The sequence below is a fragment of the Diutina rugosa genome (assembly GCF_008704595.1).
Source record: "Diutina rugosa strain CBS 613 chromosome Unknown scaffold7_size311281, whole genome shotgun sequence".
In the NCBI taxonomy this organism is placed as follows: Eukaryota; Fungi; Ascomycota; class Pichiomycetes; order Serinales; family Debaryomycetaceae; genus Diutina; species Diutina rugosa.
Window position 1 is genome coordinate 226,315 of NW_022995140.1, and position 16,897 is coordinate 243,211.

General features: G+C 50.9%; 11 protein-coding genes across 11 annotated transcripts; 7 read left to right on the forward strand and 4 right to left on the reverse strand. All coding sequences in view use genetic code 12, as the record gives it.

Moving 5' to 3' along the window:
• Window positions 1-512: 512 nt before the first annotated feature.
• On the forward strand, window positions 513-1,565 carry DIURU_002877 (uncharacterized protein; the record flags this gene model as incomplete). Its single annotated transcript, XM_034155576.1, has 1 exon — window positions 513-1,565. The coding sequence occupies one exon, from the start codon at window positions 513-515 to the stop codon at window positions 1,563-1,565; it is 1,053 nt and encodes a 350-aa protein (XP_034012408.1).
• A 183-nt stretch (window positions 1,566-1,748) lies between these two features.
• On the forward strand, window positions 1,749-2,477 carry DIURU_002878 (putative monooxygenase; the record flags this gene model as incomplete). The annotated part of the gene is made up of 1 exon (XM_034155577.1): window positions 1,749-2,477. One exon carries the CDS (start codon window positions 1,749-1,751, stop codon window positions 2,475-2,477), a length of 729 nt encoding a protein of 242 aa, XP_034012409.1.
• Window positions 2,478-2,683: 206 nt separating this feature from the next.
• NUF2 (kinetochore-associated Ndc80 complex subunit) lies at window positions 2,684-4,111 on the forward strand (the record flags this gene model as incomplete). Its single annotated transcript, XM_034155578.1, has 1 exon — window positions 2,684-4,111. One exon carries the CDS (start codon window positions 2,684-2,686, stop codon window positions 4,109-4,111), a length of 1,428 nt encoding a protein of 475 aa, XP_034012410.1.
• A 962-nt stretch (window positions 4,112-5,073) lies between these two features.
• DIURU_002880 (uncharacterized protein) lies at window positions 5,074-6,504 on the forward strand (the record flags this gene model as incomplete). Its single annotated transcript, XM_034155580.1, has 1 exon — window positions 5,074-6,504. The coding sequence occupies one exon, from the start codon at window positions 5,074-5,076 to the stop codon at window positions 6,502-6,504; it is 1,431 nt and encodes a 476-aa protein (XP_034012411.1).
• Window positions 6,505-6,547: 43 nt separating this feature from the next.
• GCN3 (translation initiation factor eIF2B subunit alpha) lies at window positions 6,548-7,471 on the reverse strand (the record flags this gene model as incomplete). Its single annotated transcript, XM_034155581.1, has 1 exon — window positions 6,548-7,471. The coding sequence occupies one exon, from the start codon at window positions 7,469-7,471 to the stop codon at window positions 6,548-6,550; it is 924 nt and encodes a 307-aa protein (XP_034012412.1).
• Window positions 7,472-7,862: 391 nt separating this feature from the next.
• DIURU_002882 (DNA-directed RNA polymerase III subunit) lies at window positions 7,863-8,693 on the forward strand (the record flags this gene model as incomplete). Its single annotated transcript, XM_034155582.1, has 1 exon — window positions 7,863-8,693. The coding sequence occupies one exon, from the start codon at window positions 7,863-7,865 to the stop codon at window positions 8,691-8,693; it is 831 nt and encodes a 276-aa protein (XP_034012413.1).
• Window positions 8,694-8,835: 142 nt separating this feature from the next.
• On the forward strand, window positions 8,836-10,944 carry DBP7 (putative ATP-dependent RNA helicase; the record flags this gene model as incomplete). The annotated part of the gene is made up of 1 exon (XM_034155583.1): window positions 8,836-10,944. The coding sequence occupies one exon, from the start codon at window positions 8,836-8,838 to the stop codon at window positions 10,942-10,944; it is 2,109 nt and encodes a 702-aa protein (XP_034012414.1).
• An 87-nt stretch (window positions 10,945-11,031) lies between these two features.
• DIURU_002884 (5'-(N(7)-methyl 5'-triphosphoguanosine)-(mRNA) diphosphatase) lies at window positions 11,032-11,934 on the reverse strand (the record flags this gene model as incomplete). The annotated part of the gene is made up of 1 exon (XM_034155584.1): window positions 11,032-11,934. One exon carries the CDS (start codon window positions 11,932-11,934, stop codon window positions 11,032-11,034), a length of 903 nt encoding a protein of 300 aa, XP_034012415.1.
• Window positions 11,935-12,499: 565 nt separating this feature from the next.
• DIURU_002885 (ERMES complex subunit) lies at window positions 12,500-13,648 on the reverse strand (the record flags this gene model as incomplete). Its single annotated transcript, XM_034155585.1, has 1 exon — window positions 12,500-13,648. The coding sequence occupies one exon, from the start codon at window positions 13,646-13,648 to the stop codon at window positions 12,500-12,502; it is 1,149 nt and encodes a 382-aa protein (XP_034012416.1).
• Window positions 13,649-13,846: 198 nt separating this feature from the next.
• DIURU_002886 (uncharacterized protein) lies at window positions 13,847-14,128 on the forward strand (the record flags this gene model as incomplete). The annotated part of the gene is made up of 1 exon (XM_034155586.1): window positions 13,847-14,128. One exon carries the CDS (start codon window positions 13,847-13,849, stop codon window positions 14,126-14,128), a length of 282 nt encoding a protein of 93 aa, XP_034012417.1.
• A 234-nt stretch (window positions 14,129-14,362) lies between these two features.
• On the reverse strand, window positions 14,363-15,328 carry DIURU_002887 (uncharacterized protein; the record flags this gene model as incomplete). Its single annotated transcript, XM_034155587.1, has 1 exon — window positions 14,363-15,328. The coding sequence occupies one exon, from the start codon at window positions 15,326-15,328 to the stop codon at window positions 14,363-14,365; it is 966 nt and encodes a 321-aa protein (XP_034012418.1).
• Between the last annotated feature and the right edge of the window lie 1,569 nt (window positions 15,329-16,897).

Genomic DNA, 16,897 nt, shown 5'->3' on the forward strand with positions numbered 1-16,897 from the left:
ACCCTGAGCGGCTATCATAAGGCAGTGGTGATGTTCGCGGTGCAGCCCACCCTTACGTGGGCAGCCGAGAAGGCATGCCACACCTGCATCTGCCCCAGATTCCAGCCGTACTTGCAGAGATACACGATAAAGAGCATCTGAGATCTGGATGACTTTAAACATGTAGACAACGGGTCACGAAGACACACCGCCTCCGTCATTTACCAATTTAGTGCGGGTGACCAATTTGCCCCCCGAGGCGGTGTCATCCTTTATACCTACGAAGTTTAAGGCGTACTGAGGTGAAACCCACCCTTATAAAAGCCAAGGCGACGCTGAGCCCCCCGTGACACACGCGGCCTGCGAATGCATGTCATTGTTATCTCTAAAGCTATAAATTCTCCTGCAGCAGCCGCTCCCCTCCTCAACCGAAACCCACCCACGCTCACCCGTATATAAACCCACCCACGCCGCCGTCTTTGCTATTTTTTTTGCAAGCACTCTCAACCCTTCCCACCCCTCCACCCCCCCTAATGGTCATGGCGTTCCAGGACGTTACCGAGGTCACCACCACCGACCCGTCGAAGGTGGTGTGTCCCCTCCCCATCGTGCCCCGCCCGGTATCGTTCCTAGACTCCGACTATTCGGCGTTCTCCGACTCCGACAGCGATGGGTTTGCCGACGTGTGTGACAACGTCAGATACACCCTAGGGCAGCTCGGCATCGAGTCGTCTCGGGCTGACTTGTTGGCAAGCCCCCCGGCGCCCGAGGCGGCACCGTTAGGGCTGCACACCCCGGACACCACGAGAAACTCAGCCACCGAGGATGAGAAAAAGGCGGCTAATCTTGACGCCCAATTGCAAAGCATCGTCAAGCTGGAAGTGGCGTGGAGCAAAATCTTCTCCAGCGCCGGTACCAACATGCCGGTGGACGTGGATGCGCTGTTGATCCCGTTACTGCCTCAAGACCACCTGCCGCCGGAGCGGTTCCCTCGTCTGGTGGTTGACGTTGACCGCATCCTCAATTACCAAAAGCTTTATGAGGATGTCCACCTTGAATCCACCAGCTCTTATACCATCAATGGCCAACCATGGGGGCGTCAAGCCCACCAGCATGACCTGGAGAGCTTCATGTGGGCCCTGGAATGTGACGGGATCACCTGGGTCCACCCACAAGACCGGTTCGTCGTGGTGCCAGCCACCACGCAAAAGCATATCGACATTGCCATTGCCAACCAGTGCTGGACACTGGGGCTGTCGACCAACAATTTGTTGAATTACATTTACCAGCAAAGCGCCGCCAACGGCGCCCGCACCTGGATGTTCGTGTCGAACCCTACCGACGCCACCATCCAGGGCATTGGCGAGATGGTCTCACCCATTGACCCTCGTGCATGCATGGCCGAGTTCGGCTCGGCCCTCGTGGGCAGTGGTCGGGTCAAGTGGCACCTGACGGCGACGGTGGGGGGCCTGTGGCTCGACGGCCTCACCACGCAGCAAGGCACCAGTCTCACCATGAGTGGGCCCCCTGCCGAGCTTGACTGGCTCACTGCTCGCGAAGTCATCGACTTGTTCCTGCCGGAGTAAGCTTCGGGGAACCAAGTCTCTTCAACCATTCATCATTAGTGCGATTATACCCAGTAGTTAGTTAAAATTCAGGAGTTCATTTTTCCTCTGTAGGCCCGCAACGCTCAGCTTAACTCCATAATGGCACCACTTTTTCCGTGCGAAGGGTTTTCCCCTTGTTAACTCCACCATACCTCTATAACGATGTTACGACTGGTTTGCAGAGCTCGGAGCCAATTCAGAGGGCTTGCCACCAAGGCGGAGGCGGTGAAGAAGTACTACGGCGACGACATCACCTACGGCGAGCTCAGTCCCGCCCAGAAGGCATTTTTGGACCGCGTGGTACGCGTAGACCAGGCGGGTGAGTTGGGCGCCGACTACATTTACATGGGCCAGTACTTCGTGTTGCTGAACAAGTACCCTCATTTGAAGCCGGTGTTGCAACACATGTGGGATCAAGAAATCCACCACCACAAGACGTTTAACGATTTGCAGGTGCAACGCCGAGTGAGACCATCGTTATTGACCCCGTTGTGGAAGGTGGGGGCGCTTGCTATCGGTGTGTCGACAGCAGCGATTCTGCCGGAGGCAGCGATGGCGTGCACGGTGGCAGTGGAGACAGTTATTGGTGGCCATTACAACGAGCAATTAAGAGTGCTCCAGAACCAATACGGCGATATCAAGATATACGACAAGAAAACCGGCGAGGAATTGAACTTGGCTGATCCCAACATCGCTGTGGACAAGCAGGCGTTGGTGCTGCCGGAGTTGACTGAGCTCAAAAAGACGATCTCGCAGTTTAGAGACGACGAGTTGGAGCACTTGGACACCGCCATCGAGCACGACGCCGAGAAGGCGGTGCCGTACATGTTGCTTACCGAGTGTATTAAGTTGGTGTGCCGCACGGCGATCTGGACCGCCGAACGGGTATAGAGTATATAGTTTTGACCCATCATGAGTGTACGACCAATGCGAGCAAAAAAGTGTAGAGTTATCTTTTACCCAACTTTGAATCATGCTTGTTTCATTCACTGTTTTGGTTTTTTTTTATTCAGATTCTGGAATTTACGATTTAGGCAGTTGGTAGAGATTAAGTCGCGTACGCTTTTGAGCCGCACCAACATAAACAAAGCGCCATCATGAGCAACACCCGGGCCAGTTTCTACCGGCGACAGTCCCAGGGGATGGCTCCGCCTCAGTCGGAGCAGGACATAGCCGAGACCATCAACTTCCTCCAGATTCTCCGCTTCGACATCAGTCGGGAAGAGCTTGAGCGACCCACGCCAAAAGTCATGGCCGCGTTCATGGAACACATTGTCGATCAGCTCGTGGGGTTGACGCCCGAAATGATCAGTGAACGGGTCCACGAGTTGTTCGCCGATCGACCAGAGATGATTAGTGAGTGGGAGCCTAAGATTCGCGAGACGGTGATGTTCCACGCTTTCCACGATTTACTCAGATTATCAAGAACTCCGGAAATGACAGGATTAACGATTGCCAACATCACCAAGCCTGACGTCGCTACGTTCAGAGCTATTGTGAATGCGGTGATTGAGTTTGCTCAGTTCCGTGATCATCAGGGTGATGTCAATGATATTCTCGCCAGTATGGAAGCATCTACTGATCGTGATACTAAAGCCGAGGAGGATCTAGTACAAGCCCAGGCGGAGTATAACGAGATCAACCGCATCGTTCAGTCACAGTCGTCTGATCTTGATCAATGTGAGCACTACAACTATCTCTTGTCACAAGAGCTTTTGAAAGTCAAAGACACTGCTGATGTTCTCGTGCAACAGTGTGAGGATTTCAAGCGAGATAAACGCAGTTTGACTAACGATATTCAGCTCAAACAGAATGAGTTGGAGCAGCTTCTGCTTGACGTCCGTGAGCTTGAGTCTTACCAAAATTTCGACCACGACGCTGAGTTGCGTGAGATTGAGGCATTGGAGGAAGATATCGCCCACTTGGAACAAGAAACCGCTGCATTTTCGGAACAAAAGCAACGCTACATCAGCATGCAGAGACAACTTCAAATCCCTCAAGCCCACTTCCAGATTTTACTCAATGAAGTGAACGAATACCAGAAGCTTTATGAAGATGCTACTGAAGCCAAGCAGGATAATGCTCGCAGTCAAAGTGATCTTCGCCGACTCGAGAACGAACTCCTACGATTGAGAGATCAGGCTGAGCGCCACGAAAAGCACCTTAAATCGACTAATGAAAAGTTGAACCGATTCAAGGAGCAATACGAACAACGAAAGCGCGACGACGATGAACGCAGTCGCCAAGAAGAACGAGAACACAGCCGAGTGCTCGCGACACTTGACCAAGAGAAACTTGAAATCGAGAAGCTTGAGCGAGATACCGCCGAACTTGAGGCTATCGCCAATGACGAAATGCACCTGCACAACCGGCAATTGGGAGAATTGGACAATATGCTCCTTAAACTTATAAACGCCGTGAACAATCATTGGGTGCCGACATCGGAATCGTTTGAAAAGGCGGTGAAGGAGATGGTGGCCGTGAACCCATCCGAGCCGGTGGCCGTCACTACCGATGACAACTGAAATCGGTGCCCACCCACTAATTTAATGAAGCTACGACCTGTATTGTAATATTACGTCAATGATAAGCCTATTTGTGTTCTTATTGTACTCAACTCTTCTATGAGTAGTCTGCACCCCTGAACTTAGTTACGTTGGCAAGATCTTCATATGATTGAATCAAGCAAAGATCCTGAACAGATTGTCAGCATATCTAGGGTTCAAAGTAAAACACTCTTCACTATTAGTATCACGTCACTGCTTTGTTCAAATTGCTTGAATTGCTTATTGGTGAGGGTATATACCCCCTGAATGCAAGCAGTGCACAAAGCGATTGTATCGTTGTTAAGACGACTAAGAGGCATAGCGGTGATTGGATGGACTGATCGGAGATATCGCAGAATCATGTTATCTAATAAGATGCCATCTATAACTATAGAAACCCATGGTAAGTATTGACGGGGCACCGCGAAAGAGTCCATCGACTTCATTGAGCTCAACAGCAGTTCTAGTGTCCCATGAAACGATGTAACCAATCATACCCTTTGGAATAGACTTATTTGGTTGCACTGTATTACCCGTAATTCAAACGGTCATACCTGTACAGCTATACGTATTGAAAGCGGGTACGTTTCTGTTTTGAGGATCACTAAAGGTATCATGACCATATCAATGACATACTCCGCTTACGTGAAGCATTAGAATTGAAGGTACCAGTACTATAAATACCATTGATAAGCTCTCTCTCCTTACTCTCTGATTTCAGAAAATCATGTCGTCTCCTCAAGTTTGCTCCGGTTGTCCCAATGGCCCCAAAGGTTGTGCTGATTGCCCCAAGAAAAAGTGAGGGCCACCCCTGAATCCGATTTTTTTGGAAGTTACTGGTAGCTTTGTTTTTTATAAGGATTCAATACATGCGCCTAAATCTATGATACCGTGTAGATGTCGTATATATCTAAGCCGCACGCGAACCTCCTCGAGGCTGAATGCGGTTGGCAGTGTTTTCGGGAGGCACCGCCACCAATGAGCTTGTGGGGCTCTTTGGCGAGATTTTTCCGCAGATCACCTATATCATCCCTATCTCCGATAACGGCGGGTCCACCAGCGAACTCATCCGCGTCATTGGCGGGCCGGCAATTGGCGATATACGGTCACGGCTCACGAGACTTATCCCGCCCCACCAAGACCGACTCCGCAATCTCTTGAGTTTCCGACTATCAAAAGACCCCAAGGATGCCAAGGACCAGTGGGCAGATATTGTCGATGGCACCCACCCGATCTGGCAGGGTATTCTTCCGTCGACTAAGGAGTTGATCCGGTCGTTTTTCATCCACGTAAACGTCGAGCTTTTGAAGCGACTGCGCCCGCCCTCCGCCGCCAATGCCACTAAGCTGTACCGGTTTGAGTTGGCCAATCTCGGTAACCTTTTCTTGACCGGGGTACGTCTATTTGTGGGCTCGTTGGACTCGGCAATTGAGCTCTTTAGCCGCATCACTGGTATCGATCCTAACGTCGAAGTGTTTCCCTGCATTAACACCAACTTCTCCTACCACATTCTGGCATTATTAGAGAATGGCAACATCATCACCGGGCAGCTGCAAATCTCGCATCCGTCGCTCACTACTGCTCCTGACGTGTACCCTCCGCCATTCTCTAACACCCAACCACCCCTGCCGCAAATTATGGCCCTGACGCCTGACATACTGTCACCACCAGTGCTAGAGTTTGGCATTGAGTCAGATTCATTAATCATGACACCGTCCACTCCTGCTCCGCAGATCAACGTGGTGTCACCAGCAAGACGCTTGTCAGAAGGCTCAGTTCTATCATCAGATGATGAAGCGGGTAATCTCCCTCAGTATATCCATCCTGAGCTCAAAAAGTCTCAGCTTCACTTTTCTAAATGTGAAGATACACCATTATTGTCGCCGATCAAGCGGATATTCTACATTCTGCCTTATGGTCAAGAAATCTGTCCTATTGGTTACGCTCGCGCTACAGCACTGGTGACTAATTGTGATGTATTGGTGTACTCGATTGGCTCGCTCATGACCCTGATTGTGCCCATCATTATTCTCCGAAACATGGGTAAGGCCATCGTCACCGGTCCCGCTCGTAAGATCCTTTTACTCAATGGATGTACCGATCGAGAAACTGCCGGCATGGCAGGCGAAGACTTTGTACGCGCCATTGTCGACGCTGCCCGCTATCTGATTGACAATCTGAAGCTGGCCGTACACCTTACGGGACAATGGGACCAGTTCGTCACCGACATCGTCTACTTAGAGCATGGGATTCCCGTCAACACCGAGTTGCTTGAGCACATGGGAGTGAAGTGCCACCAAGTGGAAGGGCGTGATGTCTACAACGAGGAGGCGTTGAAGCGGGTTCTTATACGTCTCACATCGCCTAATTAGATCCGTTATATTATTATACATGCAAGAAAACCCCCCCTCAAAATTAATCGTACCACACCTTAATCAACTCTTCCGACACCGCCGACGGCGTCAACACCCCCAAGTCAGTGATTAACGCGGTAACGTATTCGTCAGGGGTGTAGTCGGTGGTGTAGGTGGTCAACATGTCGGCCTCGTTGGCGTCGCAGCACTGGCTGCGGTCCTGGTCGTTTTGCACCGACGCCGGCAAGTCGTTGGGAGCAGTGGGGAACATTCTCACGAACTTATGCGATTCGGCAGCCACGTAGAACGGCTTGTGGTTAATTTTGGCAAGACACCCGATCTGGTACGAGCCAATGTGGTTGATGATCCCACCCAGCTCGGCGACGCCTTCGGCACCGACGAAAATCTTGTCGACGCTGTGAATGACGAACCCCACGGCGGTATCCACAATCACTTCTGCAGGGATATCGTAAGCTTTCAAGGCCTTGGCCATGCGGTAACCTTCGCCAGTGGGTCTAGACTCAGTGACCATGACTCTAAACCGGATCAAGTTAGCCTTAGCTTCACGTAAAAGCTGGAGCACCGATCTCGAGTAGGAGTGGACTAAGATGCAGTCGTCGTCGTCAATAAACCGCACCCCGAGCTTGGCGAGCTTCGCCCGACTCTCCTTAGCCCGTTGCACGAAAAGCTCCCCATTCTCCACGAGATTGGAGCGACACAGCCCCCAGTCGTTGTACAAGTTGATATTTTTGAGGACAAACCGCATGAACAAGTCACACCCGGCGGAAAGGGAGATGGAGTTCAGGATTTGCGCTTTGAGGTCGTCGATGTTGCTTTTGACCAAGTTGAGGAGCTCCAGCGACGTCTGGGGCTGCTTCTGCCGGATCATAGCCACGAGCGACTCGATGGCGGCAATGGGCATCGTCATCTCCGGGTCCTCAGCGAGGAACTGGAGGTAGGTATCCCTGATGTTGAAGTCGCTCATACTGGAACAGATGCGCACTGGTGAAAATTGAATGGTAGTAGTGGTGGGGGTGCCACGAGTGGTGGGGTTGTAAAGAATAGATTGATGGAGTAGCTTTTAATCCATACAATTGAACGGGTATCTCCAGTATGAGATTGAGTAACTTTGAGTAATAAAAGTCATTTTCCACCGATTAGTCTTCCATACAAACATTGATTCCCATAAGAGAGGATATATCATCCTACTAGGGAATTGATCCATAATAAACTGAGTCCTAAATTTTAAATAGACAACTGTTCCAGAAATACACCTAATTCAATTTGAAACAAGTTTCAGCACACTACTGCTGGTTGCATCTGTCAGATCAGCTATGGTGCTGATCTGTGTTCGCACGAAAAGCGTCTCATCCCTCATGGCTGGCAAAGGGTTATTCGTCGACGAAGAAGAGCATGACGCCGTGGTGGTGAAGGAGGAGCCGGTGGACGTCGTGGTCATGGACGTCGATACCCCTGAAGCCACGGAGACGGGCTCGATTGACGCTGAGGAGGCCGATTCGGATACGCGTGCCGACGACGACAGCGATGACCCCGTGATCAACACCGTCCCCGTCCTCCTTAACCAAGTTTCCGAAGGATCATATCACATATTACAGTTCCCCGGTCGCCCTAAGCTGCGAGATTTGCCTGAAGACATCAAACCAGCAGTCAAACCAAAGCTGAACTATTTGCAGATCAAGCAGCCGTTGGACACGTCCAAGTTCTTCAATGTCAACAAGCAAGACCTGTGGGGGGAGGAGATCGGTGAGCAGACGGTGGAAGGTGTCTTGGACCCGGCTAAGGGGATGTATGTCTGTCGAGTCGTCGACGGTAAGGTGGTGATGACTCCCATCGCGCTGTCGGTACAATTACGACCTAAGTTCGAATATATTGATGCCGTTGATAAGGCATCGGCTGCGGCTCAACGGAAGGAGCACGAGCTGGCGGCGAAACCGCAGACGATGCAAATATTGCTGTCCGTCGCCAAGGCCCCTACCCAGAACTTAAATGCTGACGGCTACAACGGGGCGTTGGGCGAAGCCTTGCGTTATATCAAGCAATTTGACGAAGAGGAATGGGTCGGGTTAAGCTGGAAGAGCGAGGGGATTGACGAGGCCCTTCCCAAGCCGGAAGAAGAAGTGATCACCACCACCGCCACCAAGAGCGACTATATAGACATGATCACCTCTGATCTCGCCAACTTATGATTATAGTAATGAATTATTTAATTAAATTAACCGTAATATTCAACCGTTGTATATTTTGCGGCGCTACCATGTGGCGATGGCCATCGCGGCACTATCAGCCGCAGCCCCGTATCTCCAGGCCTCATCGCACCCTGAATTCATTATGGACGGGGATGACGGGTTATTGTTGAACTTTGCCGCTCCTCTGGCGAGCCAGGCGCCTGCCAAGGCACCCAAAGTGGTCGGGGGTAGATGGCGGGACCGCCGCAAGATGCAGTTGGCCCTTGAAGGGAGAGAGATCACCCCTAAGACCCGCAGCGACGCCAACCTGGAGCCGGTGGCGCCGAGGAAACCGAGATCAGAGTCAGGGTATAAGGGTAAGAATGCTGGAGGTAAGCCTCGGGAGCGGAAACCGAGGGCAGAACCGGGTACTGACCATTTGGGACCGCGGTTAGGGGGACCGAAACTGAAGTATACTGAAGGGCGTGGGTCCGACGGTAAGGGGAATACTTATGTGTCATCGTTATTCACCCATTCTGAAGCATCAAAATTGGAGTTGAAGAAGAATACGGTGAAGTATGCCGCCACCAATGCCCCCTTACTGGCCGATTTCAATGATTTGGGGCTTAATGAGCGGCTAGTCACCCATTTGAACGACAATTTGAGATTTAAGCACCCCACCAGAGTACAGCAGCTTGTGGTACCGAGAATGGTGGCGCTGCTGCAAGATTTATTCATTAAGGCGCAGACGGGGTCGGGTAAGACTCTCTCGTTTGTGCTTCCTATTTTACATCTGTTGATGGAGCTGGAACGCAAAATCCACCGGGAACTGGGGGTGTTTGCCATCATCTTAACCCCGACACGGGAATTGGCCCACCAGATCTACCTGGTGTTGGAACTGCTCACTAAGGTGTGCCATTATATTGTTCCCGGTATCGTCATTGGGGGTGAGAAGAAGAAATCGGAAAAGGCTAGACTCCGAAAAGGGGTTAACATTTTAGTTGGTACTCCCGGCAGACTCGCCGACCACATCGACAACACCAAGCTGTTCCTGACCGCCGAGCTCCGCTGGTTGGTGCTTGATGAAGGGGACAAGTTGATGGAGCTTGGCTTCGAGGAGACGATCAAGAAGATCACCGATAAGATTGAAAACGATAAGAACTTTGGCGACTGGCCCGGTTTGCCCACTGACCGTACAAACGTGTTGTGTTCGGCGACGATTCAGGCTAATGTGAAGAAGTTGGGCAATATTGTGTTGCACGACCCGGAAATGGTTAGTGTTGATGGTAAGCTGACGGTTGCTTTCAATGAAGAGCTGCAGAGAGCTCCTGATCAGTTAACTCAGGAAGTAGTGGTGGCTCCTGCCAAGTTGAGATTGGTGACGTTGGCCGCTAAGTTAAGACTGCAAATGTCCACTGGCGCTCGTGTCATTGTGTTCTTGCTGTGTCTGGACCTGGTCGACTTCCATTTCACGGTATTCACTAAGGATGGACACCGAGTAAAGCTTGCTAAGCCCACTAAGGAAGATAGCACTGCCACCATTGATACTGACGGTCGTACGCTGCCGTTCTTGAACGATGCTAATGTATTCAAACTCCATGGGTCGCTTTCACAACCGGTGAGACTGCTGACTCTTTCGGCGTTCATCAAGTGTAAGCTGCCGGCGGTGCTTTTCTGTACCGATGTTGCTGCTCGTGGTTTAGATATCCCCAATATTACGCTGGTGGTGGAGTACGACCCTCCCTTCACCATTGACGACCATTTGCACCGGATCGGTCGTTCAGCTCGTGTGGGTAACGACGGTCACGCCACGCTCTTCTTACTTCCCATCGAAGAGACTTATGTTGATAAGCTTAATACTGTCCACAAGGGGGTGGATGTGGTTGATTATAAGGCGATTCTCACTGAGTTTGGCGAAGGTGCTAAGAAGACGGAATGGGACACTCACGCCACTACTTGGCACTTAAACGTGGAACGATGGTTACTCGAAGATGAAGGGGCTAAGGAGCAAGCGATCAAGGCGTTTACCTCGCACATCCGGGCGTACACCACCCACTTGAACCTGGAAAAGAATTACTTCAACGTCAAGAGTCTCCATTTGGGGCACTTGGCGAAATCCTTTGGGCTTCGGGAGACCCCTAAGAAGCTTGGGGGAACTGCGGGTACTACGCCTGCCACTAAGCGTAAAGCTCCTAAGGAAGACTCACGGACGAAGATGTTGCGTATGGCGAAGATGGCGGTGCGGGACTCGACCAGCGACTTTAATTACTAGACACGAGAGAAAGCGGTTTAACGAATAATAAGCCAATTAGCATGATAGAGATTTTTAACGAACGCAATCAGCATAACCATAAAAAGATTACAGGATGAACTGAGCGTAGTGGGCTTCGCGGTAGCCTTCAATCTTCCACAACCCGTGGTTCTCACCCATGATCGTGGTGAGGGGCTCGGTGGCGTAGAAGTCAGGCTTCACTTTGAGCACGGTGATGATGTCGTCAAGCATGATCGCTTTGCCCACGGTGATGCCATACCCAAGACCTTGATGGGCGACGTTGACCACGTGGATGTGGAAGTGGTAGTACGACGGGTGGTAGTGGACAAACACACGCAATTGGTCGGCGGCGACGCTATACTTAGCTCTAGTGGCCATGACGATGAGAGCCTTTAAATCCTCAAGCCAGGGGACATCAGCACCAGTAAGATCACGCACACTGGCAATATCTTTGCGGTTGACAATGCACGTCAAGTATAAGGCGTCGAGATTAGTACGGTCCCACTTCATATCGGGTAAGAGAACAAAGCCGAATTTAGGGTCCTTATCATGATAAACAAACGTCTCCAGCTCCTTACCGTCGTAGAGAATGTTGTATACCCACTTTATGCGGTCTCCCTGCTGGGTTTTGATGTAGGGAACGACGTATTTGTGGTACATCTCCGCCGTCTCAGTTACCATATGGTACTTCTGAGTGTCGTACTTGCGGATATGAGTTTCAGTACACGGCCAGATGAGGTCAAGCTTGGCCCCGTACTCTTCGTCAACGTGAGCCTGAGCCCACAGATAAATGTCATTCTGTTGGAGCACATTGCACTTCGTGATCAACGCGGCTATATTCGGGGTGGACTCATCAATTGGGGTCTTTTCAAGCTTCAAGATGGCCGGTTGGCCATCAATGGTCCCAAGGAACGCCGCCAGCTTCGTCTGAGGGTCATTGGCTAGCTGTCGTTGTAAAGTGAACCGGGCTATGATTTCTTGGAGGTTCATCGCGTGGTGCGACTTCGGGACCTGAACAATGGGGCGATAAGGGATCGCCCCTGAGGGTAGGGGGGCTTATGAAGGTTAATTGATAATTGATAGTTTATTCGTGGTGGCTAGAGGTGGGGGTAGTGGGGGAGTGAATCCATGGTGGCAAGGGCACGGCTTAGTATTAACTTTGTGACAACACCAAATGAACTAGAAGAATAACTAGAAACTTGAAGGTGCTCACCTGATATGATTAATGACGAAGGTCACTAACCAGTAAAGATACAACGGTACTATTCAGAGCTTGGATTAGCTTTATTATAGTAGCTATGGATTTGTGAATGCAAGTACTCTGGGGTGGTCTGGTAACTCAAATGTGAGCATAAAAATCACCCGAGCGGGGTACACAAATTACGCTGATCACCAATGGATTCGTTGACTCTCGGCAGCAGTTGCACTCGGTGTCCGTGTGCTACCAATGACCATGTGCTCAGCTTCAATCGCTGTCAGTGGTGCCGCAATTACTACCACTTCTGCTATGAGTGTGTTCAAGTGTGCTGTGGCGGATGCTCTCAGCTGACGGTGATCACCGGGGCTCGGTATCTGAAGCACCATCATCGTCGTCATCCTCATCGTCATTAAGGTCAAAGCAGAGCCAAGAAGGCCAGGCGATTTCATCACGAAGCATGCTGCGGAGGCGCTCGGTCAAGAACCGCTCCACTTTGCCGACGTTGCGCAACACGTTATTCTCCACTTCACCAATTTCCAGCTCGATCCGGATCTTCTTGATGATGTCAATGCGGTCGCGGCCACTGACAAAGTCGGAGAAAGTGGCGTTGGCGGGAGTCAGCGACGCCCCATCGAAGTAGTCGGCAATGTTATCGTTTATATCACACAAGAAGGAGAAATAGACCAGGTGTTTGAGGTAGGCCACGGCGGCAATCAGGTGGATCACCATATCGGTAATATGGAGCTTAATAGGAAGGGAGATGAAATTAGACGACGGATAGTTCACCAATAAGTTAACCGTTACCTCGATGGTCATATCCCCTTGGTAGTCAAATTCAACGGTAAACTGGATATCATTGACGTGGCGTTGCTTAGTTTTCTTGCCCAGTTGTAAACGATCATTGCGATGGGTTAAAATGTCCAAAGGAGTCTCTCGCCCCAGTGCTGAGTTATGGCCATTAGCTCCTGGCGGTTCGGGTGGTTTGATCCCTCGAGGAAGTCCGACTAAACTGGTGTAGTTTTGGTGTAAATTGAGCAATTGAGTGGTACCCACCATAAGCGATACTGAGTCCAGTGATGTTCTCGTCGAGGCAAGAGGGTGAGGTCCTGGCAGGAGTGACCGGTGTCGTGGTGTTGCCGGTGGCAGTAACGGTGGCTCCATGTGGAAGGTGCTGGCAGCCATCGTCGTGTTTTCGCCTATAGTCATCATCTCGTCCTCGGAGTCAATGCTCTCGCTATCGTCGGAGTCAGGCACGTTAGACGCTACCCGAGACACCGGCATCTGTGCTTCCGGTGACTCTTCCTCGTAGAAGGCATCAAACGGGTCGCCAATGTGACGGATGGTGATATCTGGCGGTTTAGTGCCGAGACAGAAATCGGTGACCTGGAGGTTGTTAATGAACAGCGGGAGGCTGATCAGGCGGAACTGGTCGTCCAAGAACGTGCGGAGACTGCTGGTGAACTGCTCGTCGCTGACGAGGTTGTCCCAATTGATGTCAATCGACATCGTGTATGGTGGTGTAACTTTGGTATTATTATGGGACGATCTCCCCAAAGATGGCGGGGTGGCGGTTCGAATCGCGGCGGCCGCGTTTACCATTATTTAATACGAATAGAGGTTTACTGCACACTACCTGCAGGACGAGTCTCAGCCAGTAAAAATTTCACCATTACCAGTGCGACCGCGACCCACATTTGAGCCCCAATGTCGAAGTTCGTGTTTGGCACTGCCGTCAAGGAGTTGAGATTCCACTTGTCCCAGACCGGGGAAGCTTCGGTTCCCCTTAGAAAGTTCTTGCAAGCCAATTACGCTCCGTTGAAGCAAGCGTCGGACAACAAGGTTCCCATCTTGGTGAGAGAAGCGTTCGGCATCCCCCCGTCGTTGACCGCCAGATTCGAAAAGGGTAAGGAAATTAAGAAGCAGTTGGAAGGGTTGACTGAAAAGGACATTGCCGACCAGGTGGCGACGTTCATCAAGAGCAGCTAGACGGCGTTGGAGTTTAGAAGCGGGCTTTCACGACATATTATGCATTAATACAAACATCGAGAGACTGGCTGGTGTAGAACGTTGACGGAGTTAATCTTCAATTACTTATTCAGCATTTACAAGTGTGCAATGATTTTTAATGAGACTTTTGAGACTTTTGATGATTTAATGGCAGACAATCAACCACACTTCATATTTTGGATTACTAATGCTAGTAGCTATATACTGACCCGCTCAAGCCTTGTCGGTGTAGTCCTTGCCGAATTGGAAGATGCCCCACCCCATAGAGCTGAAATCGTTGTTGTAGAGCTCCTTAATTGGTTCATCGTTCTCACTAGCAACACCGGCACCGACAACTGCAGGCAAAAAGTGTTCGAGCGACGGGTGGGCGTTATACAACAAGGTCGGGTTTTCCTTTTGCAATTTGGTGATGGCTTCACGCTTATCACCGGGGCCAGTAAGGGTCAGAGTCAACCACCGGTTGAACGGCTTAGTGTAAGGCATCACTCCACCGGGAGCAGAAAGGCCTCTACCGATGTCTCCAAGGTTGTGAACAGTCATCCCCAGACAAACAATGAGGCCCCGAGCGTAGCGGTTTTTGGATTCGTCCCACACTTGGTGGGTACGGAAATAGTTAAGCACTTGGCCTAAACGGAAGTGGGCATCGATATCACGGTCATTAGCGGTAAGCGAGACTTGGATCACTGCCGTATCAGGTAAATCCAACCCCTTTTCCTCGGGTTGGGGGTTGGTTTTCGTGTTATAGTCGGAGAATGCCACTTTCAAAGGGACCCAAGCACCATGGTCAAGCCCACGTTTAGTGAGACGCGAGTTAAACCCGTTCTTCTCAAGGTGAGCTTTGATTTGCTCGCCAATGACAGGAGCATTTAACGAATGAAATTCTTCTTGGTACATGTACTTGGGAAATCCGTAGAAGTCATAGATGAGCTTATTCTCAGCCAGAGGAGCATCAGCCACATTCACTTCAACCAAGTTGGAGCCGGTAGACTGCCAGTGGGCCAGCACCACGATGATGTAATCGGGCTGCCATTTCTTTATCAATCTGCCGATTTTCTTCACCGTCTTCCAGGCGCCACGGTCACCGAAGTCATCGTCTTCGTATAAGAACGAGGGAGCCCCGTGGGAAAAGAAATACGCCGGGAACGGCTTGGTGTTGGCGGCGATCTTAGCAACAGACATCGGCGATTGAGCGGCGGGAACGGGCGATTGACGGTAGACAAAGTAGTAGTAGGCAACGGAGACAAGAACAACGATGCCAGCAAGCAATTTCATCTACTTCATCATGGGATGGCGGGCGGCTTCGGTTTATATGGACCCCATTGTGGTGGATTTATAAGCAGTGCGCGATGCCGCCGGACATACACGGAGTTTTTCTGTGGGGTGGGCCGAGCACCCACATATGTTGAGTAATGGCAGATCGGGGGAAAGTGTGAAGATAGATGACGATTAATTGTAATCACTGTGGCGGGGAAGAACGTAATCAGAGGAGGGGCGACGGCTCGTATCGTGCGGTTATGAGCTACCGGTGTTGATCATTTAATCGGACAGAGGGGTGCCAGTGATAGCCTCGTCGACAACCGCAGTTTGTCAGAGTAAGTGTCAGTGAATTGAGCATAGATCATTTGTCATGGGTCAATGGTCTCCCACCGTGGTGCTCGCACAGAAAAATGTCGATTTAACCTAGGTCAATTTTCACTTCGGGTCACGGGGGGTGGCGGCACCGCTGTTGCTGTCTAAGATTCTGCTGGTAAGCACTTAACCCATCGTGCAGTGAAACAAGACACAAACCACATGTGTCTGCGCCTCATATCAGCGTGGCGTCGTCATCGTCGCAAAAGGCCCTACTATATTGCGTATACGGCCACTATGGCCCCCACAACCAATCGTAGAGCGAATAACAACACAACCAGCCATTGTTTCGACGGACACCTTTTACTTCGGTCAGATTGTCCTATTCACACAACATCTAACATAACCAATCCAGGAACTTTTCCATAATCCTTACTAAAGGGGCGGTTGCCAGGCAGCGGTTCTAAGACACCCTTGCTCGCGTACCTCAGGCATCGAACACCCCTCGCCGAGCATGGCCGCGTCACTGACACATGCGAAAAATGTCAGAATTTCAATTACGGCAGCCGGGGCTCTAGTACACCCATTATGGTGACTACTGGGAATTGTAGGCAGAGTGAATGATGAGGTGAGGCATCTCGTGGGATTTACGCTTTCACGCTCTTAGACATTTTAACGACAAACGCTTGTCGTTTAGGTGATGTTATGAAATTCGGACCGCGAAGCCGGAGCCGTGGCAGCCCCGTCGGTACCGAGCGATGGCACTACACCAGCCAGGGCCGATGCAAGTGAAATATGACTAAATGAGCTCCCAATGATCCATTGACTACTTTAAACTTGTAATCTATCACGGTTTGTGATGGTTGTAGCCGAACGGGGCGGGCATCGTCTGCTACAATTGCTCGCTCGTCATGCCGCACACGAGCCCGGGGTGTCCGCAACAATAAACAGCTTTAGCAATTCCTCAGCAGGGGTTATATAACACACGCCCACTGGCTACCCGACCAAAACTGTTGCTACCGCTGACAGAATGGTGGGTCTATTTTCGTCGTCGTCGAGACGGGTAAGTGAACCCCGCCCCATTGCGCTGCGAAGCGCTCACCGCCGCCAATTGGCGCCATACCCGACACCAATACTAACCATCACCAGCGCTCGAACCAGTATCAAGGTTTCGGCAAG